The sequence below is a fragment of the Protopterus annectens genome, chromosome 9.part0, assembly GCF_019279795.1.
Source record: "Protopterus annectens isolate FY-2018-M chromosome 9.part0, PAN1.0, whole genome shotgun sequence".
Classification (NCBI taxonomy): domain Eukaryota; kingdom Metazoa; phylum Chordata; order Ceratodontiformes; family Protopteridae; genus Protopterus; species Protopterus annectens.
The window spans coordinates 713,799,611-713,826,803 of record NC_056743.1 but is presented as its reverse complement, the minus strand read 5'-3'; the positions used below and the strand labels follow the sequence as shown (position 1 = coordinate 713,826,803).

Sequence of the window (27,193 nt, the reverse complement as noted above, 5' to 3'; positions counted from 1 at the left end):
AAAATCTCCATATCACAGGATTTACCAATACAAATAAGGCCATCTAGACAAATGCTGGCTCCATATTGTAAGTTTCTGATTGACAAAAATATCAGATTTCAAATGAAACATCCCAATAACCTAATTTTTACAGTGGATGGCATTAAATACTCTGTAAGCACAAAAAAAAGAAGCAAGACCTACTTTTTTGAAGCTTTTTAAGGCTCTGCCATCTTCAGAAATGTAAACAGTCCATCTGGCTTTCTGCAACATCAGAGAGAATGGGATTCTCTATTTACGACGATCCGAGGCTTCAAAATCCTTTGTCTGCTCTGTTTCTTGTTCCAGGCCTGATGATTCATCTTCTTATCTTCTTATTTCGTAGTTCCAGCTGCAACACGAAGTTCCCACAAAGTTTTATGGCTGTAGTGAGCATTTGTAATCCACGAGGCAACAGGAAATGTATTGGAGGAAGCAGAGGGACCGTTTTTACTGTGGCGCAACCAGGAGGTCCGTTCGCGAATTCGGTCCCCCGTCGCGAGCGCGAAGGAAAGGACTTAGACTGTTTTTACAGTTTTACTACCTGGGAAGTAAGAAGATCTCCTGGAAAGGTTAAACGAAGCCTTTTGGACTTAATTTGAAGAAAAAACGACTGTAAGATGTTGGTTGAAGTTAGAGTGTTGCAGGTAAATGCTGTGGAAATGTATTGAGCATTAGAGAAGGAGACTGTAATGTATAATGGCAGAATAAGGTACTGTGGCTTCTTATTTTTTTTCTTTTCTTTTTTTTCTCTTTCTGTCTCCCTTTTCTTTTAATTCTTTTCTCTTTTCTCTTAGATAGGGAATATCATTTCTAAATGTAAAATGTATAAAAATGAGTAGATTAACAGGTTAAAATATTGTGCAGTTAAAAATAAAAGATTATATAGGTAGTTTTAAATGTGTAATACAAAGCATTTTCCTTTTTTGTTCTCCTTTCTGCTGTGCTCTTTTTATGCTCTCTTTTTTAACCCTTTTGTTCCTCTCTCTGATATAAATGCTCATCACAAGTGAAAATGACATTTTTGCTTTACTGTGAACTGCATTGATTTTTATTATTAATATGTAAGTATGTTAGTTGGCATGGGAGGAATAATGTAGATTAAAATAATTAGATCATTTAATTCAGTAGATGCAGGGTGTTGAGAAATGTTAAATAATTATGTCCTATCTATGTTAACTAATATTTAATTCTGTTTAGATCAACAAAACAAAATGTTACATGTTATTGCTGCTTATAAGGTTAGAGTGAATTGAAGTACATTAGAATTTCATGGTGCAATTAGTTCATTTGAATATCCAAAATATGATCAGAGCTGTAGTTACTTATAGTAGTGTTTAGTAAGGAATGTCAGAATTAGGCTTTGTAGACGTAGTAGTAGTTGTTGTAGGTTTTTTGCATGGGGTTTTATTGTTAAATAATAGAATTAGTAGGTTAGTTACTCAGATGGTTTCCAGTAATGTGAAAAACCTATGTTCATCCCGGTCCGAAGGAATAGTGGGTAGGCACTGGGTAGGGATGGGATGGCAGTTTTGCTTCCAAATATTTGTTGATAAGCCAACTTATGTTATTCTAAGGTTGCTTAAAAAGAGTAGGCATCGATGTACATTTCTAAGGATTTTTAAATGTGGATAATAGAATCTTGGAATGTCAAAGGACTCCAGAACATGAAAAAAAGAAAGCTGTTCTTTCACTTGTTCCTCAAATCATCAGCAGGTTGTATTTTATTACAAGAAACACATATGACTAATGACCAGTGGGTGTCAGTGAAAGATAAGAAATGGGTTAGGAAGATTGTGATGGCAGAAGGAACTACGAACAGTGCAGGAGTGGCAATTATAATTAAGAATCACTTTCAGGGAGATATTTTGGATATGAAAATGGATCAGGAGGGTAGATGGTGTTTGGTACTTCTCACATCCAAATGGTATGATAAACCTATAGTACTAGTTTGTATATATGCCCCCAATGTTAACCAACATCATTTCATAACTTCAATTTATTCCATTTTACAGTCATATAATAATTGCTATATAGTGATGGGTGGGGACTGGAACTCTTACCAAGATCCGAAATTAGACAAGTTGGGTGCTTCTAAAGCATTCAATAAACAGGCAATGGTAGCATTGAATGAATTGAAAATTGATTTCAAACTGTTTGACCCTTTTAAACACACACACTCACAAGTGAAAGCAGAAAATTTTACGTTTTACTCAACCTGTCATAAAATGTGGTCGAGAATTGATTTTTTTCTAATTTCAGAGGTACTGATCTCAGCCGACCCTAGTGTTTCTAATCAAGCCAGACAACTCTCAGACCATTCAAAGATAACCTTAACCAGCAATAATATGAATACTAAGAGGCTTCGAGGGTATAATTGGTCCTTGAATTCATACTTATTAACCAAGGAGGATATATTAATGGAAGTTAAGGAGATTCTTAAACAATTACTATACAATATTTCCCAAAACAGACACCCGATAGATATAGAATGGGCTACAATTAAAACGCAGTTAAGAGGATTATTTATTCAAAAAGCTACTTATTATAAAAAATTGCAAAATAAGTCTCAATTGGATTTAGAAACTAAAATTCAAGTATTGGATCAAGATCTGATGAGGAACTATAATGAACAGACAGAAACTGAGTTATTTAGGTGTCAGAAAGAACTGTTTCTACTTCATAATAGAAAACTGTCACTTTATGAACAAAGAAATTTAGTAAAATATGCAAATCATATTCAAACCCCTTCGAAAGCTTTAGCTCGTATTATCAACCAGACGAAATCAACACGGTTAATATCTGAAATACACTATAACAATACTACATATACTGACAAGGCAGATATCATGAAGACCTTTGAAAAAATTTTTAATCAGATTTACGGAGAGCAGCAGACACTCTTGCAAGATAAAGAAAGAAAAGATTTTCTACAGAAAATCACATTCCCTAATATTGATAAGGATTTCCATAGAAATTTAATCAAACCGGTTGAAGTCGAGGAGGTGTTAGAGACAATCAAGAAATTAAAGCCTCATAACGCCCCAGGGCCAGATGGTTTGACATCAGAATTTTACAAATCCTTTAGTGAGATTTTGAGCAATGTATTGTCACAGACTTTTAATTATATTATGCAGAATGGAATTAATGATCCTCATTTTAATGCTTCAAGGACAGTTCTCATATTGAAGGAGAAAGGTGATCCCAAAAATCCTGATAATTACAGGCCCATATCTCTTTTGAATATCGACATGAAAATCATGACATCCATTCTGGCGAGTAGACTGAAAAAGGTAATAAACTTAATAATATCAGAGGAACAGGCGGGGTTTATGGATGGGAAACAGACCACGGACAATACCTTAATGCTTCATACCTTAATCTCTTATGCGAAACACAAAAACCTGAATTTGTATGCCCTAATAATTGATGCTCAGAAGGCATTTGATAGGGTTAATTTGGTTTATTTATTTGACATATTACCATATTTTAATATACCCCAGGAATTTGTTTCAACGTTAAGAATACTATACAATAATGCATATACAAATTTATTTATAAATCGCGAATGCTCGAATAGGATACAAATCAAAAATGGTACCCGTCAGGGCTGCCCATTATCTCCCATCTTATTTAATCTTTACTTGGAGCCCTTATTTTTACACCTTAAGCAAAATGTATTTTATAATTCTCCAGTTCTGTATGGGATAAAGGTTGGGTTGGCTGCCTTCGCAGATGATTTAAACATATATTGTACCACACCTGTTTCCGATACTGAAAAAATATTTGCTGCAATAGGAATCTTTGAGAGAATTTCCAACTACAAGCTAAATTTTAAAAAATCTAAAATATTCCTGTTAAAGACACCCACACCTTTTTCAATGCTACCATTGATAGGACAAGTAACGACGGAAGAAAGGATAAAATATCTGGGGATTGCATTCTCCACTGAAAATAGGGATTTTTTTATAAACAATGTAAAGTCAACTGCAGATCAAATAACATTGGATCTAGAAAGATGGAATAAGTTGAAGTTACCACTGATGGCAAGAGCAGCAATTATAAGAATGAATGTTCTTCCCAGAATGTTATATATTTTTAGAGCTGCACAACTCAGAATTACGAAAACATTTTTTAAACGGTTTCATATAGGATTGGGGAGATTTCTGGGGAACCCAGGAAGACGAGAATATCATATGAAAAATTGATGGTTCCAAAAAATAAGGGGGGGCTGGAGTTACCGGATTTTGAAATTTACTATTTAGTTATTCAGGCCAATAGGATCTTAAAGACGTCATACTTTGATAGTAGTAGTAGAAAATGGACACCCAAATGGCTGCTCCTAACGTATAAGTATATAAGTGAAGTGGGTGTCGATGTTAAAGCTTTACCCTTTCTAAATGATCGAACAATGAGTAAATATAAGTTAATGGAACACATAAAGAGCTATGTAATGGCAATTCAAACTCTTTTTGCTTCCTTAAACTTATTAAAATATATGATGGTATTCCAACCGTTTCATGGGAACCCTAACTTAACAATTGGTAGTCAATTGATAGATTTAAAGAAATTCCCCTTAATTAAGGAATTAACTGTACTTGATTTATATCCTTTTCTAGGGGTAGTAGTACATGATATTCTAAAAGAAATGGAACTTCCTATTTCCTATTTAATCATAGTAAGACAGTTGAAGGACTTAGCTATAAACTATTTTAATAACTTTGAAATGAAAGAGGAGGACTTAATCACTTCTCGTAATCTGTGGGAAGCGCTGTTGCAGGATAGAAAATATATAACCGCAGCATATAAATTGATAAAAGAGGAAGTACAACAAATACATTCTTTTATCGAGTTACTGGAGGGAGAAATTGATATTGTCAGATGACAATAAGATATTGGAGGCATTCAGTACAACATTAAAGTCTGTATCCCTTCAAAAATTGATTTTTACGCAGCTGATGATTTTCAACAACGCATATTATACTCGTCTCACTCTTCACAAATTTGATCCGAAGAATTCACCTAAATGCCCACATTGTTTAGATCAAACAGTGGATTTGCTTCACATGTTCTGGAGTTGCAAGTGTATTTATAAATTGTGGAATTCACTCAAGTTACAGTTACAAAAAATGGGCTACCAAAACTCAACACTCTCTTGGGAGTTTGATTCTTCATATTCCCCTGGAGAATTTAGGAAAATCAAAAAGGATTGTAATTATGAATATTTGTTTATTAATGAAATTATATATAGCCAAAAATTGGTTGAACCCAGACCAGACATTGTGGGAAAATTTCAGATTGGTGGCTATACAACATATTTTAGCGCATAAACTCTTAATTAGTGACCATAAGAAAAATATCAACAATATAAAAATATGGGAGCAAATTTTCAATATTGTGTTGGCGTAGAGGTGCCTATCCACTTTTTCTTGGGACTTAGAGTACAATGTAAAATCAATCTTAGATTAGATAGAGGAGGTAGAGACAATACAGTTTGTTGGTTTGATTTGTTATTGTGGGTTTTCTTTTTTTTCTTTCTCTCTTTTTTTTTTCTTTTTTTGATTATTAGTACTGTACTTATGACCAATATATGAGGTTGACATATAATGTGAAGTTAACCTATGGAAGCATTTTGTAAATATTGTATATAGTGTGTGAATTTGTAATATGGTTGTGAAAAACAATAAAAAATGTTTATTGAAAAAAAAAAAAAGATAAGTCTCAAAAATTCTCGTGGGAACAGAAATTATTTGTTGCGTCTTCAGAGACAATGAGGCTTTCAGATACTTGTCTAGAGAGGTATCTAAGAGTCATTTTTTTATTGGAATTGCAGGCCTTTAAACTGTACTATGAAATTTTAAGTTACAGTTTACAGTTTAAGGGCCTACAATTCAGATAATTATATCATAACAAGTGTGAACATATATATTTCATTGGAGTTGGTACTGAGGTCATTTGACTTATTTTTCTTCATGCAGACTGACTTGACATGGTTTGTTTTTCTAATGTGAACTGCTTTGGGAGTATAAGCCAGATTCTTGTATTCAGAGTGAAGCATACAGATGATGTGGCTGGTCATTGTATGTTTTCTCATGCAAGGCTCCAAAAAGAAGTTCTGTACAGCATGAAATAAGAGTGTGGTCTCTCAATGAAGACAGCATTTCAGTATGAAAACAGCCCACACAGATGTGATGGGCAGTGTATGGCTTCACTGCCACAGACAATATAAGAAAATGCAGTCATCATTATTTATTCACTAAGGCCACAGGTTGGTCTCAGCATAGTGTAACAGAATAAAAGTGGCTATGCACATATGTGCAACTATTATCTGATATGTATACCAAGGAGATCCATTGACATAGAGCAGACTGTGTACTGCCAAAGGATCAGATTTACATCTCTATAGCACAAATGCAGATTCAGCACAGCTGGTAACCCAGGGCATTTTGCAGTCACAGGTGGAAAGAAGAAGAGCCAAAATTTATTATTTATTTTATATTTGATTACTGGGTTGGTCTGACTGGGCAAGCAGGTGCCCGTTTTCAGCAGAGACCTGGTGAGAAAAGCTCCACATACATGACAATGATAAAAAATACAAAAGCTCCACATATATGATAAAAATACAAAAGTCAGAGATGAGTACAAATTAATAGAGCAAACAAAAGTATGTCATAGCACAGTATAATGAGAAGTTACAGAAGTGTACAGTAGTAAAACAGAAAATATAATGTATAAGTGCAGTAATATATACCGTTATATACATACATTTAAAAATACAATTCATCATGGTAGTTTTTTTATGTGTCTGACCTTTGAGTAGTGCCAGAGGAAGATTTATCTAAATGGTGTTAGTAGGGCTAGCCATGGTCAGTACAGGTACATTGCCAGATGAGATTAAAGTGGGCTTTTACTTGGGTTTTAAAAATGGGACTGCCGTTTTGCAGTCTGATATCAGGTAGAAGAGAATTCCAGATTTTAGCAACTGTGTAGGAGTAGAGGATTCACCAGCCCTGTGTCTACACTTAGCAACTTCAAGAAGGGCTTTGTTTGTGGATCTTAGTTGGCAAGCAGAACTGTGAAAGCTGAGTTAGCCAGAGAGATCAGGAAACTTGTTTGAGTGGTATAGCAAGTAATGAGCCATGGTGAATTGGTTATAGTTTAGTAAGCTGGCGAGTTCCAGCCAATTTAATTGTTTTAGTGAGTGACAGTGGTGGGAGTGGAAATTAGAGTTCGTTGCAAATCTAGCTATTCGAGTATAGCACATGGACAATTTGTGTAGGTCTGTCTTGTTAAGGTTTGTTAATACAGGGGATGCATAAAGCAATATAGGGAGGAGGTGAGTTCTGGATATAGTAATTTTGGTGTCTTTGGTTATATAGTTTTTGCAGCGGTATAGGGTTCCAAGTTTTTTATGGACTTTGGATATGGTTTGTGCTGTATATTTGTCAAGCTTTAGGTTTTGGTTAAGTACGACACCAAGAAGTTTAGCTTGTGATACTGGGGAGATTTGGGTGTTATTGGCAGAACTGATAGAGAAAAGAGCAGAAGAATCAATAGTTTTGGTAGAGTGGGAAAGCGTAAGTTGAGCCTTTTTGGGGTTAAGTGTTAGTTGTGAGTTTTTTAACCAGTTTTCGATGTTTGAGAAGGCCCCTTAAGTTTTAGTCTGGAGTGTTTGGAGTGTGGGGGCTGAGCAAATCAGTGAAGTAGTATCTGCATATTGGACTATTGTACCTGGCAGTGTGGAGGATGTTTGTAAAGATATTAAATAGTAGGGGTCCCAGTATGGATCCTTGTGGTACACCTACTGTTACTGTTACTGGGAGAAGGGGGAGAGGGAATTATGTGACTTAACTGCTTGTTGGCGGTTAGATAGGTAGTCTTGAGACCACAGCAACGAGAGGTTGTTTAGGTTGAGTTCAGCTAAGATAGTAAGTAGTTTGCTGTGGGATACTGTATCAAATGCTTTGGACAGATCAAGGAAGGTAGTAGACACTAGGTTTCCTTGGTTCCTATATTGATTGACAGTGTTGGTGAAGGATATGAGTGCTGTGGTGGTGCTACGGATTGGGCAAAAGCCATGTTGGGTGTTAGTGAGGGGACTATTTGTAAGTAAATGTATCATCAGCTGAGAATGGATACATTTTTCAAGGATTTTTGATAGGGGGGATAAGATTGCTATGGGAGGGTAGTTGGTAAGTTTGGTTGAGTGACCAACTTTGTGTGAGGGTATTGTGTATGTGGTTTTCCAAAGGGCTGGAATTGTATGCTTATTGATAGGTTGATGGGTATCGAGATGGGATAAGCTATAGCACTAGTGGCAGTTTTGAGGTACTCTGCAGGGAGTTTGTCGATTGCCAAACTGGTGGGTTTTAATTTAGTGAGGTGTTTTTTATATTGTGCTTGTAAGAACTGGTTTGACAGTGAATGGAGGGTATGTGTTTGGGTAGCTGATTACTTGTGGGAGAGTGCAAGGCTGGCTGTTGCTAGTTAGGATAAGGATGGAAGAAGTGAAGTAGTTGTTAAATTGGGTAGCTATCTCTATATTATCTCCTCTGACATTGGGAGGAGGGGTAGTGGGTTTACCTGGTTGTAATACTTGGTTGACAGCTGCCCAGAATTTTTGGGGGTTAGCGGTATGTTTTACTTGTAGTTCTGTATAGTGATTTTTCTTCTCTTGCCTTATCTGTTTTTTTTTTTTGCTTTATTACGTAGTTGGAGGAAAATCTGCCTGTTGTGATCGTTCTTATTGTGAAACCACGTATCCCAAGCTTTATCCTTAAGTTTGACAAGGGTTCTTGTTTTTTTTTTTTTTTTATATAGAGAGCCATGGGGCTGTTATGGTTTTTATACAAATTGTCCGTAAGGGGGCCATCTGATTTAATATATTTAAAAAGGTGGAATTGAAGTACTCCACTGCCTTGTATAGTGTGAGGGTTGCTAGGGGAGCCCAGTTGCAATACCTTAGTGCATTAATGAAATGCTCAGGTATGAAATTTTTTGAATTACAGATTTCACGTAAGGTGGTTGTTTTAGTGGTTTTGAGGTGCTGTATTAATATGAATGTGGATAAATGGTCACTAAGGCCAGTTGATACTGTACCATAATATTGGCCAGTAGATGGGTTGTTTGTAAGGATCCAGTCTGGTATGGATTCCTTGTTTGTATTTTGTCAGTACAGGTGGGTGTTTGGATAAGTTGAGTATAGGAATACAGACTGATGTGATTAGAGGGGATAGTTGTGTTGATGGATTTCCAGTCAATGTTAAAGTCCCCTAGGAGGAGTGACTCTTGTGGGAGGTTTGTGGATGTCCAATTTAGTATAGACTGGAGAGTAGGTATGTTATTACCTGGGGGTATGTAAATACCCAGTAGGTTTAGACGCTTCTGTTGATTGATTTGAATTTTGGTGAATAGAGTTTCTTCATTGTTAAATGTTGGAATTTCTTTATGTGTAAGGTCTACCTTGAGGACAGTTTTGTATAGTATGGAGACGCCTTCATCTTTTTTGGTAGTTCTATCAGCTCTGATTATATTATAACCTGGAGGAAGTATCTCATTGTCCTTAATGCGGGGTTTGAGCCAGGTGTCTGTAATGACCCAAATAGAACCAAGACACTCTCCTCCAAAAAAGGAAGTCAGTCTGGTGGGCCCCTGCCATAAACATGAAATGTCTGGATTGTAAGTGGAGAGTGTGGCATGTAGTTCATCAGTTTTGTTCAAGATACTTCTAGTGTTCATACTAAGTATAAGTAGGTCACAGGGCATTTTACAGTTAATTGCATGTTGAATGTTTGTACTAGTGAGGTTGGTAGTATCAGTTGTGGGGCCTGGGTTGAGGTGTATATCACCACAAATTTGGAGCTGTGTTTGCAGGAATACACAAGAGTTTGAATTTTGAGTAGAAGTTTAGTTAATCTGTTGGGTTTGGTGGAAGGTATGGTGGGATTAATATATTTGACTTTGTATAGCTCAGTGTTAGAGTAGTTCAGTAAGTAAGGTTGGATGCAGGAGAAGACAGTATTACTATGTGGTTGGAAGGTGGAAGTTAGGGTTGGGCTGGGTTGAAATATTATGTGAGCATTATGGTAGCAGGTAATGGTGTAAAGTGTAACAATGGTAGCTAATAGTAATAGATGAGAGGTAAACATAGTTACTTGAGGGTTTGAGAGGTAAACATAGTTACTTGAGGGTTTGTGGGCAGTGGTTTGGTTGGTGGTGATAGTATGGGATATGGTAGGAGAACTTGGTGGGTGGAGGGTGGGAGCTTGTTAATATCTGCAATTGTGTTGTTGTTTTGTGATTGGTTGAAGTGGTGGGTGGGATGTGGGTGGGGGTGTGGTCTTGTGTCTATAAATTGTCAGATAGTAGGGGTGGTGGGAATTGGAGGCAGGGAAGCAGAGTGAAGCCTGAGCATAGCAGGCAGGCCCAGATCAATAGTCAGCTGTTAGAAACCACTCAGTGAACCTTAAGCAAAGGTATGCTACTTTGCACAGTGTAGACATTGTCTAATTTTACCCTGAAATTCTTAAAATGATATAAAATTAGTTAGTTACAGATGAAATAGGAGAGGTAATGGAATGCTATTTTATAGATTTAAGTGTTTCTCAAAAGAAAATAGACTGTAGCTGGGGGAGGGATACTTACTGGAGAGAGTTATGCAGCTGTTGCTTCCTGGTGATGTACTTGTCAGTACAGTGGTTTGATTAAGGAACTATACAGCAGTGTACACTAACACACTCACTAACATTTGTTTAAGTTAGTACAGTTAAAGTATTTTACTGTCTAGACACTTTTTACTTAAGCACCTAGATTAGTTTTTAGTCTCTCTAGTTACAAGACAGTGTCTGTGGGTGCCCAGTGTGCAAGATAGATGTTTTAACTTTCCACTGCTTGTTATTGGGGGCAGAGACCTGCTTGGACCCATTGGGTGGTTTGAATTAATTAGTTTTTAGTCTCTTTCATTACAAGACAGTGACTGAGGGTGCCCAGTGCACAAGAGAGATGTTTGAACTTTCCACTGCTTGTTATGGGGAACAGAGACCTGCTTGACCCAATGGGTAGTTTGAATTAATGAGGATGATCACACACCAGGGGAGATGAACAGCTGCTGTGGGATTTGAAAAAGGTGTCACTTTTCCAACAACAGACCAACAAAAGCTTACATACATGTTTATGGCAGAACAGTTTGTCTTCCTTCTGAGGAAACCATAATACCTTATTCTATGATATTCATTCTGCTGAAGTGGTTACATGGAATATAGCTGCTCATGTGTGAGACATGTGTCCTGTTACATGCAAAGGAGAGGCCATTGCAATGGGGTTTAAACAGTCAGCTTGTGAGATGGAATGACATCACAATGAGTACCTGTTCTCTTCACTTGTATAGTATAATACAACTGCTTCTATATCATGTATGAGATACTGGTGATATTGAATGTAAGCTCTGCCCTTCATACATATAGGTAATTGTAGAACAGCAAACAGCAATGGCACTGACGTTACTGAATGAAAGTGTTTTAATACAATAATATGCTACTTTTGGATATGCAAACATACTGTCTCCAGAGTTCATTTGAATGATGAAGTTCTCTTGTGGGCCCATTTACTGAAGTACAGTTGCATTTGTCGTCACCTTATTGGTACATCTTAAATCCCATTTACCAAACTCACTTTCCCTCTACAGTACTAATGAACTTTGTGAGATTCAATATGAATGTTTATTTGTGTTCTTATGTTTAAGTTGGAGTAACTTTATACAAGTTGTGTTTGCCGTAGTGTTACTCATATTCTGAAGTTACTAGAATATTTCAGTATGAGCCAGTCCTACTGTAAATGAATAGCTGCATGGGGTTACCTGAGCTTGCTAGAGCTTATATAAGCCCATGACGCAACACATCATAGGAGTATATTAGTTATATAAAAATTCCTCTCTGGCTAACTAGATAGTAATGGTGGTCATATGATTATAGATTAGTCTGTGACCCCACTGAGTGTCTTTGCTTTTCAGTGGCTGTTGAATGTCAGCAGTGAGCTGGTTATCACATCATGTACAACAGTGCACTGCCATAATTCCAGTGTAAGGGCACATCCAAAGCTATCCCACAGATAGTGAATGAAAATACCTCTCTGTGCAGAACTTTCTTCATACACCAATGTGTCTGTAGCATGACAGTGACTGGGTAGAGGACCAGTCTGGTTACTCAGTGCGTAGTCCACCTGACTTAAATAAGAGAGCTTGCCATGCAGTGATTTGGTAACATCAGAGTTGTTTGGCATTGCCTGTGCAATATCACCACAAAGTCTGCAGTTCATTGTTGAAAAACCACCCTGTACCACTGCATAACATATATGCATCAAGTATGCATCGTTTGCACTGCCATAGTGTAGTTTCAGTTAGACGCTGCTTTGGTATAAGTCACCCATATACTGATTTTATCGAGATGTAAAAAAAATTTTTTACATGAATACCAGCAGTACACTGTGTGTTCATGTAGCACATGACTTACAGTTAAGATTCTGCTTTAACTAAGTCATAACACAGAAACAAACCTCTTGGTTATAGGCAACTCACTTGTGAGACACACAGATGTCCCTCTCACCAAGTTGGCTAAGGAAAGGTCAAGATTGGCTGGCTGTCAGGTGCCAGGATCCAACACATCACACATGCACTCAAGTCTCTTAATAGGCACTGTTATGACTCCGTCATAGTCTATGTAGGTGAGAATGACTTCAGAAGTAGCTCACTGGACTTTATGAAGAGACACATGACTGAACTCTAATGATGTGTCTCAGGCAGTTATGTCCCTAGCCTTAAGTGGCATTTTACCTTCCCTGGGATAATATCTCAATACAAACAAAAAATGAGTGACATCAACAATTGGCTTAGTTTCTTATGTCATTCAAAGTGAATCTAGTATCTGACAGCCTGGGATGACATGGTCGAAAGACCTCAGTGCTTTGCCAAAAATGGTCTTCATCTGTCACCGCAGGGATTTCAGTTACTGGCTAAGGCTCTTGCTACCTCCATAGTGCCTTTTGAAGGCAATGTTACAAGAACAAAAATTCCTGACATAAAAATACCCTCTAAAAACAACCTCAAGGTTATGCTGCTAAATGCTAGGATTCTAAACCAGAAGATTGGATGGGAGAAAGGAAAGTCACCCTGCTAGACAGGGGTCCAGGGAAGTAAATAGTGTGGGAAGAAATAGCCAGGGAATTGTTATGGCTAGGCTTGTATAGGCCCTAGGGCCGATAGCCTAGTACCAACCTATGAACCTATAAGCTGCATTCACTGGAAGCAGTTCTTACCCTGGAAGATGCTAAACTTTGTGCAGTGAGTGATACCTGGTTTAAGGCTGTGAAGAACACCACAGCTGTACCAGGTTACATTTCCTTACACACATTCAGACCACAAACTGAAGGCATGAGAACTAGAGGAAGTGGTGTATCAATATTCATTAAAGATAAATACACCTCTAGATTGGTTAAACAGCATGATTCCCTCAAATGATTCAGGTGCAGTTGACTTTAGCAAGACCCTTCTTCAGGTCATTGCCAGCTATAGGACCCCCTCCATGAATCGGGACATCCACTCAGCCTACTTGGAGTTACTTGAGTTAATCAAGATACAACCAAACACTCTAGTTTTGGGTGACTTTAATTGCCTGTCCATAGACTGTATTAATTATATGGGTTCTAACTCACTTGCCCAAAGGTTCCTGGACTTCGTTAATTCCAATACCCTGGACCAGCTAGTCGACACACCCACAAGTGGCTCAAACATCCTGGACTTGGTGTTCACCAACATGGGGGACCGCTGCAGCACCCCCAGTGTGTGGCCATCCCTGGTGAGATCTGAATGCACATCAGTCCCGCTAGAAGTAACTATTACACAAGCTCCCCCCAGCAACAACTAGGCTAATTGCATCCTCTTACATGACAGCATAAATAGTTTTATAACCGTTCCCCCACTGATGGAACAGACACCAATGCTTTATACAAGCACCTGTACAATTGTATTGACTGCCATACCTGATAGAACCAAAGCAATATCTTCGTGAAAAAACAAACCTGCCTGGTGGACAACTGCCATTAATAGGCTGTACAATAGTAGAATGAAATTGCTGTCTGAGTAGGAAGGAACTATCTCAAAACTGGAAACACTCCCTCCTAAACTTAAACAAGCAAATAAGACTCCTGGTGAAGTCCTCCAATGCTAACTATGAATCCAAATTTACTTCCCTAAATAAAGATAACCACAATGTGTTCTTTAGTTACATCTGTAACCTCAAAGGTAAGGCCCAGATCTGAGCTGAATTCATAGTTATAATGGTATTACATATATAGAACCTGTGGATAGAACAAATCTGTTGGCTGACAGGTTCAGTGAAAACTTCACTCCCCTGTCCCTAACACATGTACCCCAAAGCATTCCTAACACCTGTCCCCCACCTAGTATATCCAAGGAGCAGGTTGTAAATGCCCTCTCCAAGGCCTGAAACACAGCCTCTGTGGGACAAGATGATATCCTGGGTTGTGTTCTACATGGGTTAAAACAGAAATTAGCATCATCACTGACCACACTTTTCAGTCACAGCCTAAACACTGGCTTCATTCTAGTGGAATCAAAAACAGCTACCGTCACCCCTTTGCACAAAGACCCCGGGAAGTATAGACCCATTAGCCTGACCAGACTTATCTGCAAGGCCATGAAATGAATCATCATGGATCTTGTTAACAAATATGAAGGAAATATCCAAATGCTTGACCTCACCCAGTCTGGCTTTATCAAGGAGAGATCATGCCTGTTAAACTTGGTAGACTTCTTCAAAACAGTCATCAAAGCCCTAGATGAGGGCAGATCTGTGCATGCAGCCTACCTAGACTTAGCCAAGGCCTTTTTCACAATTCCCCACTCAGGCATCATTGATAAACTTGCCCAGCTGGGTATCAGCCCATATATTATCAGGTGGGTTGCAAACTGGCTCACTGATGGAACTCACGTGGTCAAGATAGGGGACTCCACCTCCTCCAGCAGATCGATAACCAGAAGTATTCCACAGGGATCATTTCTAGGACTGCTACTGTTTAGAATCAACTTTGCCAAAGTACAGACTAAATTTAAAGGGCTGTGGCTGACAAAGTTTGCTGATGACTGCAAAATGGGAGCAATACTTGAAACTCCTAGTGGTGTCAACATTCTGCAAGAAGGTCTTATGCAGACTAACTACTGGTGCTAAAGTCATGGTTTTAAACTTAATGCAAAGAAATGCATATTATCCCTTCAGCATGGGGGGTGATCCTGCAAACTACCACATCAATAGCGATACGCTAAGCACACAGTCCGTAGTGAGAGATCTGGGCACATGGGTTGACAGCAACCTTAACTTCGATCACCATGTCTCCACAGTGGTAAGAAGGGCATTTTATGTAGCACATCTCATAAGTAAGGGCTTTGCCTCCAGAAAGAGGTTATAACCCCCCTATACTCTTCCCTCATCAGTCCAATAGTAGAGTGCAATGCCCCTTTCGGTATGTTCCTTTCTAAACACGTGCAGCAATTAAAGAGACCACAAAGATTACAAAGAAAATTCAGGGTCTTCAAGATCTTTCTTCTATGGACAGATCGAAATCATTTTGAAATCATTGTCACTTTACTCTGTGTCATACAGACTGCTCAGAGGCGACCTGTGCCTTGCATATACAGAGCAATCTCTTATCCAGCTTTAATGGAAATGCACATTCACAAGTCAAATGGCACACTAGTCACTCGCTCAAAAGACCTTAACATGGAGTGTGATATCAGCAGAACTTGCTGGATAGACAGATTTGTCTCACGGAGGTTGCCCCACTTTAGTAATAAACGTCCTATTCATTTTAAACAAAGCCCCTCGTTTGGCCCTATTTAAGCGTAATTTGGACAGTTGGTTGGGTAATGGGAAATACACCCTGGGGGTTCCACCTGTGTCCCTCTTGAACAGGGGCAATAGGTGCTGATTGTTAGTGTCTGGTTGAACCAAACACCCTTGGGAACATGGGTTGAACTTGGCTAGGCCTGTAAGGCCCCTGGGGTTGTTAACCTAGTAACCTTGTATGATCCAATAAACTGAGCAGAGTTGCTCACTTCTTCAGCAGATGACTTCTAAAATCAGAATTTTTGTCATAGTTTTTTTATCTATGCCTGAATTCTTTGCAGTTTTTTAATAAACAGTGCAGATTAAAGAATAAATGTCTTTTTTGAGCTGTAGGAAACTGTTGAACTGCAAACAGCAATTCTTAAGAGAAGTACCTCACATAGAGTGGCAGCTTAGTACAGTAGGCCATCACCAAGCTACCCGTTGCCCCAAGTAACCTGACACTGAGGTACCATCAAGAATGCTGTGGTGGATTGTGTGTCTTGGTGCATCATTGGTCTGCTTTATAAATATGAAAAAAATGTCCAGGAAACTGGTACACAGATGGTGTACAGAGCCATTGCATAGATTGTTTATCCATGACAATTTCTGATTTTTTTTAATGATTTTTTTTTTGTTGGATTTTGAGTAAGGATACAAGTATCCTACACTAAGTCTCATTCGTGACTCGAAGCTATTTAGTTAAGTGGACATTTTGACTGATTTTGTGTTCAAGTGCAGATAGTTTTAGTGGACTCGCAGTCTATTTACACAGAGTAATCACGTAATGCTGCATTTATTTGTGCCTGGTCACAGCTAGCCCTTATAGTTAAGTACAACAGCTTCTGAATTTGGCCCACTTTTTTCATTATGCTCTGTAATCTTAATCTTGCTTTTAAAATGAGCTAGGAGGCCATTGTGGCTGATGTTTGCTAAAGGTCATTTTTTTCTGTGATGAAACAATGGCATTTTAAAAGTGTTTATCACTGGCATTGCAGTTACTTAACTCTTACAGATTCAAGAAATCTGTATATTTCCATCAATTCTTATTACCTGCATATTGTGGAATCCTTCAGTACAAGTAGCCTGTATGATGTAAATCATCTAAAATTAAGATTGCTGTTTTCAGTAATCATGCCTTTTGCTTCATAGAAGAATGCACTGTGATCATATGACTACAAAAGAGGGGCAGCAGATTCTGATTAGTCGGTTAATTAGTGTTTCAGTGCTGTGTTTTTTTTTAATGACTATACAACGTCTTCAGATATTGTGTAGCTTATATATGAAGTCAGATTTTGTATCTTTAGCAACAATGTACAATACATACCTTAACCATAAACTGCCAACTTCTGTAACCTTTTACTTGTTGTGAAAATAGGTGAAGACTGCCAGCCTAGCCAGATAGAATTTTGTAGATAATTCTGTCATTTATAAAGATTAATGTAAGCCACAGGCTTGTTCTCTTAAATGTTAAATGACTGCATTGGATATTGAACTGCAAAAATATAACAACAGTGGACTCTGCTGTAAGAAAGCTAAGTCAAGCATTTGATGACAGTCTTTGATGTCAAAATTTGAAGCTATTATGTCTAGAGGGAGGTATCCTGCCTATTGTTTTAAGACCAGAGTTAATAGCTAGAATTTGCATGTATAAATGTCCTTTATTGCTCTGGTTTATGACCAGGTGTAAAGAATGTAAATGTAGTTTCTGTTAGCCTGGGAACACCAGAGAAGTGTGAAGAATGATGTAATGTGAAGCAGCTCTGTGTTATCAATTTAGAGAGAGAATCAGAGAGGTCAGAGCATTTGTCTTGAGAACATTCAACTCACCACTCTACCTGTTCTGTTTGTAAGTTATTTAGAACTGTGTTTTCTTTTAGATGTAGCTAGGAAATAATAAGAGTAGACTAGTTTTTTTTCTTTATATGGTATTATTTTAAGTATTTCTCTGTGATGTCTGAACTCTTGACTAGCACTGTGTAATAAGAATTATTGTCTTGTGGTTTTATTATTTATTATTAAATGTTGTTGAACCTTTCAACTGTGGCTGTTTCGTGTATAGATAATTTAAGCTGTAAGAGTGCATTGCATGTATATAGTGAGACTGTACCAAGTCACTCCAAATAAGTCTTGACAATTAGGTTGCACTTACCATTTGGATAATAATATTGCGCAGTAATAATTGGACACCCTTTTAAGAGCCTTTGAGTAGCTGATAAATATTAGTAGGTGGTGGCAGCTGGTATTAACTTTTAGACTGGGCAGAAAACAAGCACAGCTGGAGAACCTGTGCCAGCCTTCCCCAGCAGTGTCTGTGTGGTTGTATAAACTCTTATCTCAAAGTGTGTGTGTCAGCTACTTGGGCAGGGACATGAAGCACTGGTTGGACAGAGAGGGTGCTGGAGGCTTTAGCTTGCCCACTAGGCTGAGATCTGGACCCTACAGCTGTGCCAGTGAGGAGTCTTATTGGGGAGCTGGAGAGAAAGAGCAAAACCAGCCCCAGACTGACTGTGATCTCTGTGTGCTCTTAAGGGAAATTGTATTTTACTATGTGTGTATTTATTATCCTTTCCCTATATGGACGCCCCTCACTGGTGTTAGTGGTGAGGATTGAGGCTCCTTGATTGCTGGGCCAGTGCACGGGTGTCATAGTTGTACTTAAAAACAGCAATTTGAATCAGCAACATTAATCAGAATATGTTAATGTAAGAGCGATCCTTTATCTAATGTATGATAATTATATACAAATCTTGAAATAATACAACAGTGTTGCTATCAAAATGTGGTACACATCTGTTGTCATATTGCCAGTGGACATCCTTTCTGCCTATGTATAGATAAAGGTGGTGTCTGTAAATCAGCAAATTTTTCAGACGTATGCATATCATTGATGATATATCATCTTTATTGTATAGGTTATAATATTAAAAATATATCCACTTTTCATATTTGTTCTGCTTCACAGATGTGTTGTCCTAGAGACCTAAACTGTCACAAGATATAGTTGCACTCACTGTTTTGTAGTCATTAATTAACAAACATTTCACCAAGATATTTTCATACTGCTTTCCTGTATTAGTCCCACACTGAAGAATTCCCCAAGTCAAATTTTGTCAGCAGGACACATTGGGTCTTTCATTCACTCCTGTGTACATTATGGGAAGAAAAGTGAAAGCTCGAAGTCCTCTGCTGGTATTATGTATTCTGTGCACCCATTTGTGCAGTCACTAAACAATATTGCATTTCTCTGTGCCTTTAAATGTCCACTTGATTGTTCTGCATTATTACTTAATTCAGTAAACTGAATTATTCCTTCAAATATGCTATTTACCATCTTGATATGTCGGTATCTGATTTTCCTGTTATATCCCAGTTACATCTCATTTTAGTGTCTAACAAACAATTATGATGTTCTTTTTTGTTTTATTTATTTATTTAGGGTCGCTACCACATGTGAGCACCAATCTTAATTGCTGGCAACCCTACTAATCCCTTCATTCTTTCATGGATGAGATAACACCAGCACATTCGGTTTCCACTGACATGAGCCAGGTGCTACAATCCATTGTAAGAGTGGGGAAGAGAATGCAAGTTGCACTGCATTTAACCTTTGATTTATGGCACTACGCACTGGAGGGTAACCATGGAAGCCACAGTCTTCTTTACGGACAAACTGTGGCCCTTCTCTCCAAGGTGATTAAGTTGTCCCTTGTTGCTCAGAGGATCATAGGAAGTTACTAGGCTATTGGCCCTGAGGCCCTTACAAGCCTTGCCAAGAATTTAGCCCATGTTCCGACAAGTCAGCACCCAGTGTCCCTGTCCAGCAGGGACACAGGTTGAATCCCAGGGGTGTAGTTTCTGTTCCCCGTCCAGTTATCCAGGTTGTGCTTAGAAAGGGTTAATGATCTGTCCCACCAACACATCCTATTGATGTCACAGACAGGGTTGAGGTCACGAATATGGGTTATTCGAGTGGATATGCAGTAGTCCCATCAAGGTGGGGTCTGAGAGGGTCTATATCACACAGTCGAAGTTCCATAACTTTGACTACCATATGTATGAACCCACATGTCCGAAGTTTCAGAACTTCGACTAGGTGTAAAAATATATAAAAAAAAAAGGTAAAATGAAATAAAAGGTTGTATGCAGGGGGGCAAGCCCCCCTGCACCCCCCACACTCCCTGCTCTATGAATATACCAAATCCAATGTCACGCTACAGTGCAGTAAAGGGAAAATAAAGGGAAAATTTACTTTACTGCTTTGTAGCATGACCTCAGAATTGGTATATTTAAAGAGCGGGGGTGTGGGAGTTGCAGCTTCCCCACTTGGGTGGTGCAGGGGGGCTCCCCCCCTGCTTACAACTCTCAGGTATATTCTATATTCTTTTTGTTTTTTTTTTTTTTTAATCTAAGTACGACAACTTCAAACTCATGGTTTTGACCATATCATGTTCAAAGTTGTCATACTTCGACTATGTGATATAGACCCGTCTGAGATTGCTTTGTATGCCAGACAGAGGTCACCTCTGAGGAGTCTGAGACTGAGTAGAGGGACAGGGCTTTTAGCCTGCCTGTGTACGGTAGATGTTTGAGGCCCTGGATTCTCCTGGTTTGGAACCTCTATGGTCTCTCCAGCTGCTGCATGTGATTTGCGAGGCGTATGCCAAAAGGGGCATTGTACTTGATAATGGGTGTTATAAGGGAAGAATACAGGGATGTTATGGCCTCCTTGCCCCCCTGGATGAGATTCCCTTACTAATGAGGTGGGCCATGTAGAAAGCTTTCCATACAAACAGAGGCAAAAGTCAGTTTGCTATCAATCTCGGTGCCCAAGTTCCTCACGGCTAATTGTGTGCTTAGGACCATGTTATTATTGTGATAATTTATGGGGACATCACTCTCCCCAAAGGGAATGATTATGCATTTTTTGGCATTCATTTTGAGGCCATGTTTCTGGCACCAGTCATTTCTTTGGGTGAGACCCTCTTGCAGGATGTCCACATCACTATTGGAATTGATGACAGCGCCCAGCTTGCAGTCATCTGCAGACTTGGTCAGCCATAGCCCACTGGTTTTGGCCTGCATTTTAGGAAAGTATATGCTGAACAGAGGCCCCAAGACTGACCCTGGGGTACACTGTTCATTACGGGCATACTGCTTGAGGTGGCTTGCTCTATTTTGACTTGGTGGGTTCTGTCAGTGAGCTAGTTTGCTACCCATCTGGTAACATATGGATTGATGCCTAGTTGTGAGAGTTTATCTATTATACCCTAGTGGGAAATAGCACAAAAGGCTTTGGCCAGGTCAAGGTAGGTGGTGTACACCATCTTCCCCTTGTCCATGGTTTTGGTGACTGTGTCAAAGAAATCAACCAAATTTAACAGGAATAACCTGTCCTAAACATAACCAAACTATGTGGGATTGAACGTTTGGAGTTTCTCAATGTCCTTGTTAATGAGGTCCATGATAATCCATGCCATGGCCTTTGCAGATCCAGCTAGTTTAGGCTGATGGCGATTATCATTTCCTGGATTGGTGGACACTCTTCCTTTGTGCAAAGGGATGACAGTGGCTGTCCTCTACTCGGCTGGGACAAAGCTGGTACGCAGGCTTTGGTTGATTAGCCTGCCCAATGGTCCTGCAAGATCCTGCCTGAGTTCATGTAGGATGCACTCTGGGATGTTGTTGGGTCCTGTGGAGGCTATATTTTTTGCCTTTGAGAAGAGCAGTGATGACTTGCTCCCTAGAGATATGGGGAGAGGGAGCAAGTGCTGAGGATGTCCTGATTTACTGATTGGGGGGACAGAGGGTTGAAGTTTTCACTGAAACTCTCTCCCAGCAGGTTGTCTTTCTACAGTGTTTGTCTATGTGGTGTCATTGACCACCAATGCTGAGCAGATCTGAGTGCTCCCTTTGAGATTGCGGACATACGTGAAGAAGGCCTTATTGTCTTTAGTAGATGTGGCTAGTTTGACTCATTTGCTTTGGAGGATTTCACTAGTGCTCTTATTTGCTTATTCAGGCTAATAGGATAAGGCTTCCAATTAGGCTTAGGCAACTGCTCCTTCTTGGTCCTGGACAGCATTTTTTTCCTTTCATTGTAGAGTTTATTTATTGCAGATGTCCACCAGACAGGTTTACTCCTCCTTGAGGAGGATGATTTTGTCCTGTCGAGCATTCATGATTCCATGAAGTTATATAAATGCTCGTGTAGTAATTTGGTGTAGGTTTGGACATATGTGCCAGTTTCTTTGGAGGGGGAAGGGGCTGTGAAACTGTTTTATACCTTCCCTCAGTAGGATGTAATCAGCTTTGGAGAAGTTTTTGTTTGACCTTAGCTGGAGGGCGGGGGTGTCCAGGGGGAATGGTGAGTTTGAAAGTGACCTCTTTGTGGTCAGATCTTACCAGGGAGGATGACACTGTAGGGATGCTGTATCACCTCTTGTGGGGGTGTCAACCAGCTGGTCCAAGGCATTTGCACTGATGAAATCAAGGAATCTCTGGGCATTTGTATTTTGGCATGAGTAGTTCTTCCAATCTTTGGTTGGATAGTTAGCAGCGAGGATAAAGGTTTGAATGTTGATAGATTCGAGGAGGTCCAGATAGATGGTGTGGACGTCTAGCCTTGTAGCTAGCTATGATTTGAATGGGGGTCTTGTCAACGGTTAAATGCACCTGGAGTTTCTCCTGTGTGTCATACTGCTTGACTAGCCTGGAGGTGTGTATGTCTTTAATATACATTAAAACTCAATACCTCCTTTTGCTTTGCTGCTCATGGTTTGGGGTCTGAATGTACGATAGAATGAGTAACCTAGTATGGCATCTCACCAACAAAGGGTCAGCAACTTCCATCAACTGGACTCTCAATTAAATTTATGACATCTATAAGGGAATTCTCATTTTGCCAGTGCAGCTGGCTTCTCTTTTTAAGCTAGCTACAGGCTCCCAACTTTGAATATTTTTGTTTATTCTTTGGAGCAATATTTGTTTGCAATTCATTGTCTGTTCTTTTTTACATTCAAAGCATGAAACTTTAGTTCTAAAATCATAATTGCCTTTTTCCACTTTCTGTCAATAAAATGTGTTTATTATATTTGGTTTAATCTTGCATTATCACAAATTAATTTTTAGAGATGTCTGAATACATATAATTCTAGGCTAGATGATTTTTAGTGCATGAATGTACAGGCATGGTTTGTTTTCCTTCTGAGATGACAAAAAATTACTTTCAGTATGAGAATTTGCACTTCATATATTAAAATCAGATCTTGTAAATACCTACTGCATACACCAGACTTACCAGGTTTTTAAAAAGTGGTTCTGTGTTATCTGCTGTAAAAATTCGTATTAGAAGGTTAATATATGCATACATATATATATCTACAGAAGGGCCTCACTGAGACAGATGCCTGGTGTCAGAGCCATGGCCTCAAGCTCAATGCAAAAAGTGCAGTGTCATCCCCTTTGGTAAAAACTCTGTACCCATGAACTACCACATAGGCAGCAATCTACTTAACACCAAATGCATGATAAGAGACCTTGGGACCCAGATGGCAGTAGTCTCTCCTTTTCTCCTTTGATAGTCACATCGCCACAGTGGTCAGGAAGTCCTATGTGGCACACCTCATCATAAAAGAGTTCTTATCCAGGAAAAAAGAGGTCATTGTTCCCCTCTACTCATCATTCATTAGACCCATTATAGAGTACAACGTCCCTTTTGGAATGTACCTCACAAGACATCTGCAGCAGCTGGAAAGGCCACAGAGGTCCCTCACAAAGAGGATTACTGGCCTCAAAGAAATGCCCTACATTGACCGCCTCAAAAACCTCCAGCTTTACTCCGTAGCATATCGCCTACACCAAGGTGATCTCTGCCTAACATATAAAGCTATGTCAAACCCAGAGCTGTTGGACATGCTACACCTAAAGAAATCCCAATCCCTCCGAGCTACACACTCTAGGGACCTAAACCTTGTCACTACAGTAAACAGGACATGCTGGAGGGATAGATTCCTGTCCCAGAGACTTCGTGTACTCTGGAACAAGCTACCCATCTATGTCAAGCAAAGTTCTTCATTAGAACTGTTCAAAAAAATCTTGATGAATGGATGGGAAATAGGAAATACTCCCCGGGGATCACTTCTGTCTCTCTGCTGGACAGCGGCACAGGAAAATAACTTTCTTGGGTGGCATAAGCTATGGAACCTTGCTGGCTAGGCTTACCTAGGCCCTTGGGCCGATAGCCTAGTACCTACCTATGATCCTGTATACATATTTGTGTTTGAAATGGAGATGAGTGTTTAGTAATGGATGTAAAGCTGGATCTTGCTTGCATTAGAACAACACCGGGTGCTGATGAGGTAAGGACAGATTAACTGTAGACGTAGTTGCTGAAAAGTGGAAGAAAAACCTGTTAATTGCATACGTCAGTGAACTGTACATTTCAAATGCATATGTCAATGTACCATAATGACAGGAAAATTATTTCCCTCATGTTAAGTCGTCTTGTAATATTCTCTTTCAGTTCTCACTGCATGAACAGGCCTACCTTGGATACTGTACTCCAAAATCCAGTATGTCATCTTTCACTCTGACTTCTAGAGGACTCGGGACAATCTTCAAGGCATTGTATATGAAATAGACATGCCCTAGGATTCATTAACACCTATGCTAAGTGTATGCATTTCTGAGTGAACAGACAACACAAGCATAACTTGCACATTTTTCCTCCAAATTTATTTTTCCTACTGATTTTCTTGCAGCTTTAAATACTAAGAGTGATTCATGAAGGTTACCACAAAGTGTAGACTACATGCACACTTAGTATAATCTTGCTGAGTGACTAGAAAGCACAAAAATGTGGTAGGGATGTTCTTGAATGCAGATTGTGTACACTTAGTGCAAGTGTTATTGAATCTTGTCCATTGCGAGATAACAGTGGATCAATACATAAAAATCTCCGAGGGGGTCCTTTGTCTTCAGTGCAAAAAGTCATTGAAATCCTGTTCATTACCTGTGCCTCTCAGTTTGCTAGACTTGTCATGCCTCATTTAAAAGCTGCAAAACGGACTCTTTAGAAAACTAGATAAAGCCAGTTGAAGACTTCCTGCTCTATTTGTGCTTAAAAAAGGCATGAAAGGTATTTTATATTTACACAGTACTTAACTTGGTCAAACGTAGCACATACGAGGAACATGTAAGACAACTGTTCATGATGGAGAGTCAGCAGTTTAATCTTAACTGAATGTTAAGATATAAAGTTAACAGTGCATCTCTCCCTGAAGTAATGAGAGACCCCCCCCCCCCCAAACACACACACAATCTGGATAAGGTGATTTATTAATGTCTTGAGAAATAGAAAAAAGGGATAAGGATCACTGAGGTATTCAGAAGGCTGCATAGTTGGACTGAAAATATGCATACAGTGCTATGGGAAAGTGGTAACAACTATGCAAAACTTTACCTGTTAAGGGGGCAAGCAAGATATTTCTTAAGGCAATGAACACAAGAAATATTCATGAATTCCGATTGCATTTTTGTACATATAACGGAAACGTTAATACTTGTGACATACATATCCACAGTACTATGTGTGCTGCTCGGAATACTGTAACATAACCTGTTTCCTCTGATATATTCACTAACTGTACCGCACACACTGTTGCAGATTTATCTTTTCCCTTTCTGAATTCAAACAGTTAGTCAATACACAGATGTGTGTTTTGGAAGGCATTTTACTGGAATATTTAAGTGTACATTTCAACTTGCCCTGTGATTTTGATGGGAATGAATTACTTTGTAATGATACAGCAAAATTATTCTGAAGTGCATTTCTGTTTTCTAATTATGTTTTTTTCTTCCTGTTCTGTCAGGCCTTGAAAACTGATGAGATGGCTGCCAAGAATGATGTTCAGAAACTGTTGGATTTAAGCCAGAAACAAAGGTATAAACCATATCCCATTTTACATTTTATTGAGAAATAAGAATGAATAATACTTGGTAAAATCCGGTATGTATATTTTGAAGTGAAAATCAAAGCTTACTAGCTGAACCGTCATCCCTTCCATCAAAATCCACCCCCTGTTCATTCTTGTTGCACACTGTTGACCAACTTTTTAAAAGTCTTCCTGATAACATTTATTTATTAATTAGATACCATGGATAGCACAGCTAGTTGCAATCGGACACTATTCAGGTGCTGACAAAGCATGGAGGCATGAAGATTTGGTTTAGCTTTGCTGTTTATGACAGGCACTAATTTGACAGAAACAAGTGCCATCACTGCACTGAAGATATATGAAATAGCTTTTTAGTGGATGATTTGCATTCTGCACAGTGTACATAAGGATGAGTGTAATATGTTTTCTTTCTTTATTTGTGGCAGAGATGGAAAGCTGTCTTGTGAAAAGAACATGACAGAAATCTTTTTTTTTCCAAGCTGTATAACTGTACTCAAAACAGGAGATCTAAGCTGCTTTATAAGTCACTTACTAAAATTATTTTTATTGTTTATTGTGGCTTTAAAATGTATGTAAATCATCATACCACAACACTCCTGCTCTCATAGTGTTCAAATTGTCAGCTGCTGTCTAACATAGCTCTGTGTATGAGGCATCCGGACAACCAGCATTTATCTAGCAGTTTTACTGATGGCTGCTAATACTAAGTAAACAAATCATAAGCCTTTCAATAATGCTGCATCTCTAATAATAAGCCAGCCAGGAAGCTTTAATACAGTCTAATGTGATAAATGAGGCTAAGTTATGCATACATTACCATACCCACTGAATCTGTTTACCCTGCCAGGTCTGAGGCATAAAGGAATGAATCCCTGATTATGACCTAGATGACCTAAGAACAAGTAGTACCTTAAGTGTCTACAGTAGCTGGTGGGGAGTGGGAAGGGTTAGTGATGCATGTGACATTCCTGGGAAAAATGGGGTGTGGCAAGGGGAGGGGCATTCCACTTGGTCTGGCACTGGTAGAGGCCTGAAGCCAAGACAGAAGCTTTTGTCAGGTTGGGTAGTGGTTGAGCTGGAGATGTTAAATCCTCAATTGTACGGCTGAGCCCCTCCATGTGACCATACCTCACTGCAAGACCTCAACTTCCAGGAGTGATCCCAACATGCAAGGGGAGGGGTATGGTGGCCAAATAATACACGCAAGATAAGCAGCTGTGTGCTAAGAACACACATGCCAGTACAGGAGGACGTGCAACCCATTCTGCAGCAGAGTATATAAATGCTGCACAAATGTACTTGAAGTAAGAACAGACAAATGAA

At 39.0% G+C, this 27,193-nt stretch overlaps 1 protein-coding gene across 1 annotated transcript in view; it reads left to right on the top strand.

Annotated features, from left to right (window-relative positions):
- Positions 1 to 27,193, top strand: part of LUZP2 (leucine zipper protein 2) — a 4,367,081-nt gene that overhangs the window by 1,795,633 nt on the left and 2,544,255 nt on the right. The window contains exon 3 of the mRNA XM_044083339.1: positions 25,784 to 25,854. Coding sequence (XP_043939274.1) covers positions 25,784 to 25,854 — 71 coding nt within the window. The remainder of the gene's footprint in view (positions 1 to 25,783; positions 25,855 to 27,193) is intronic.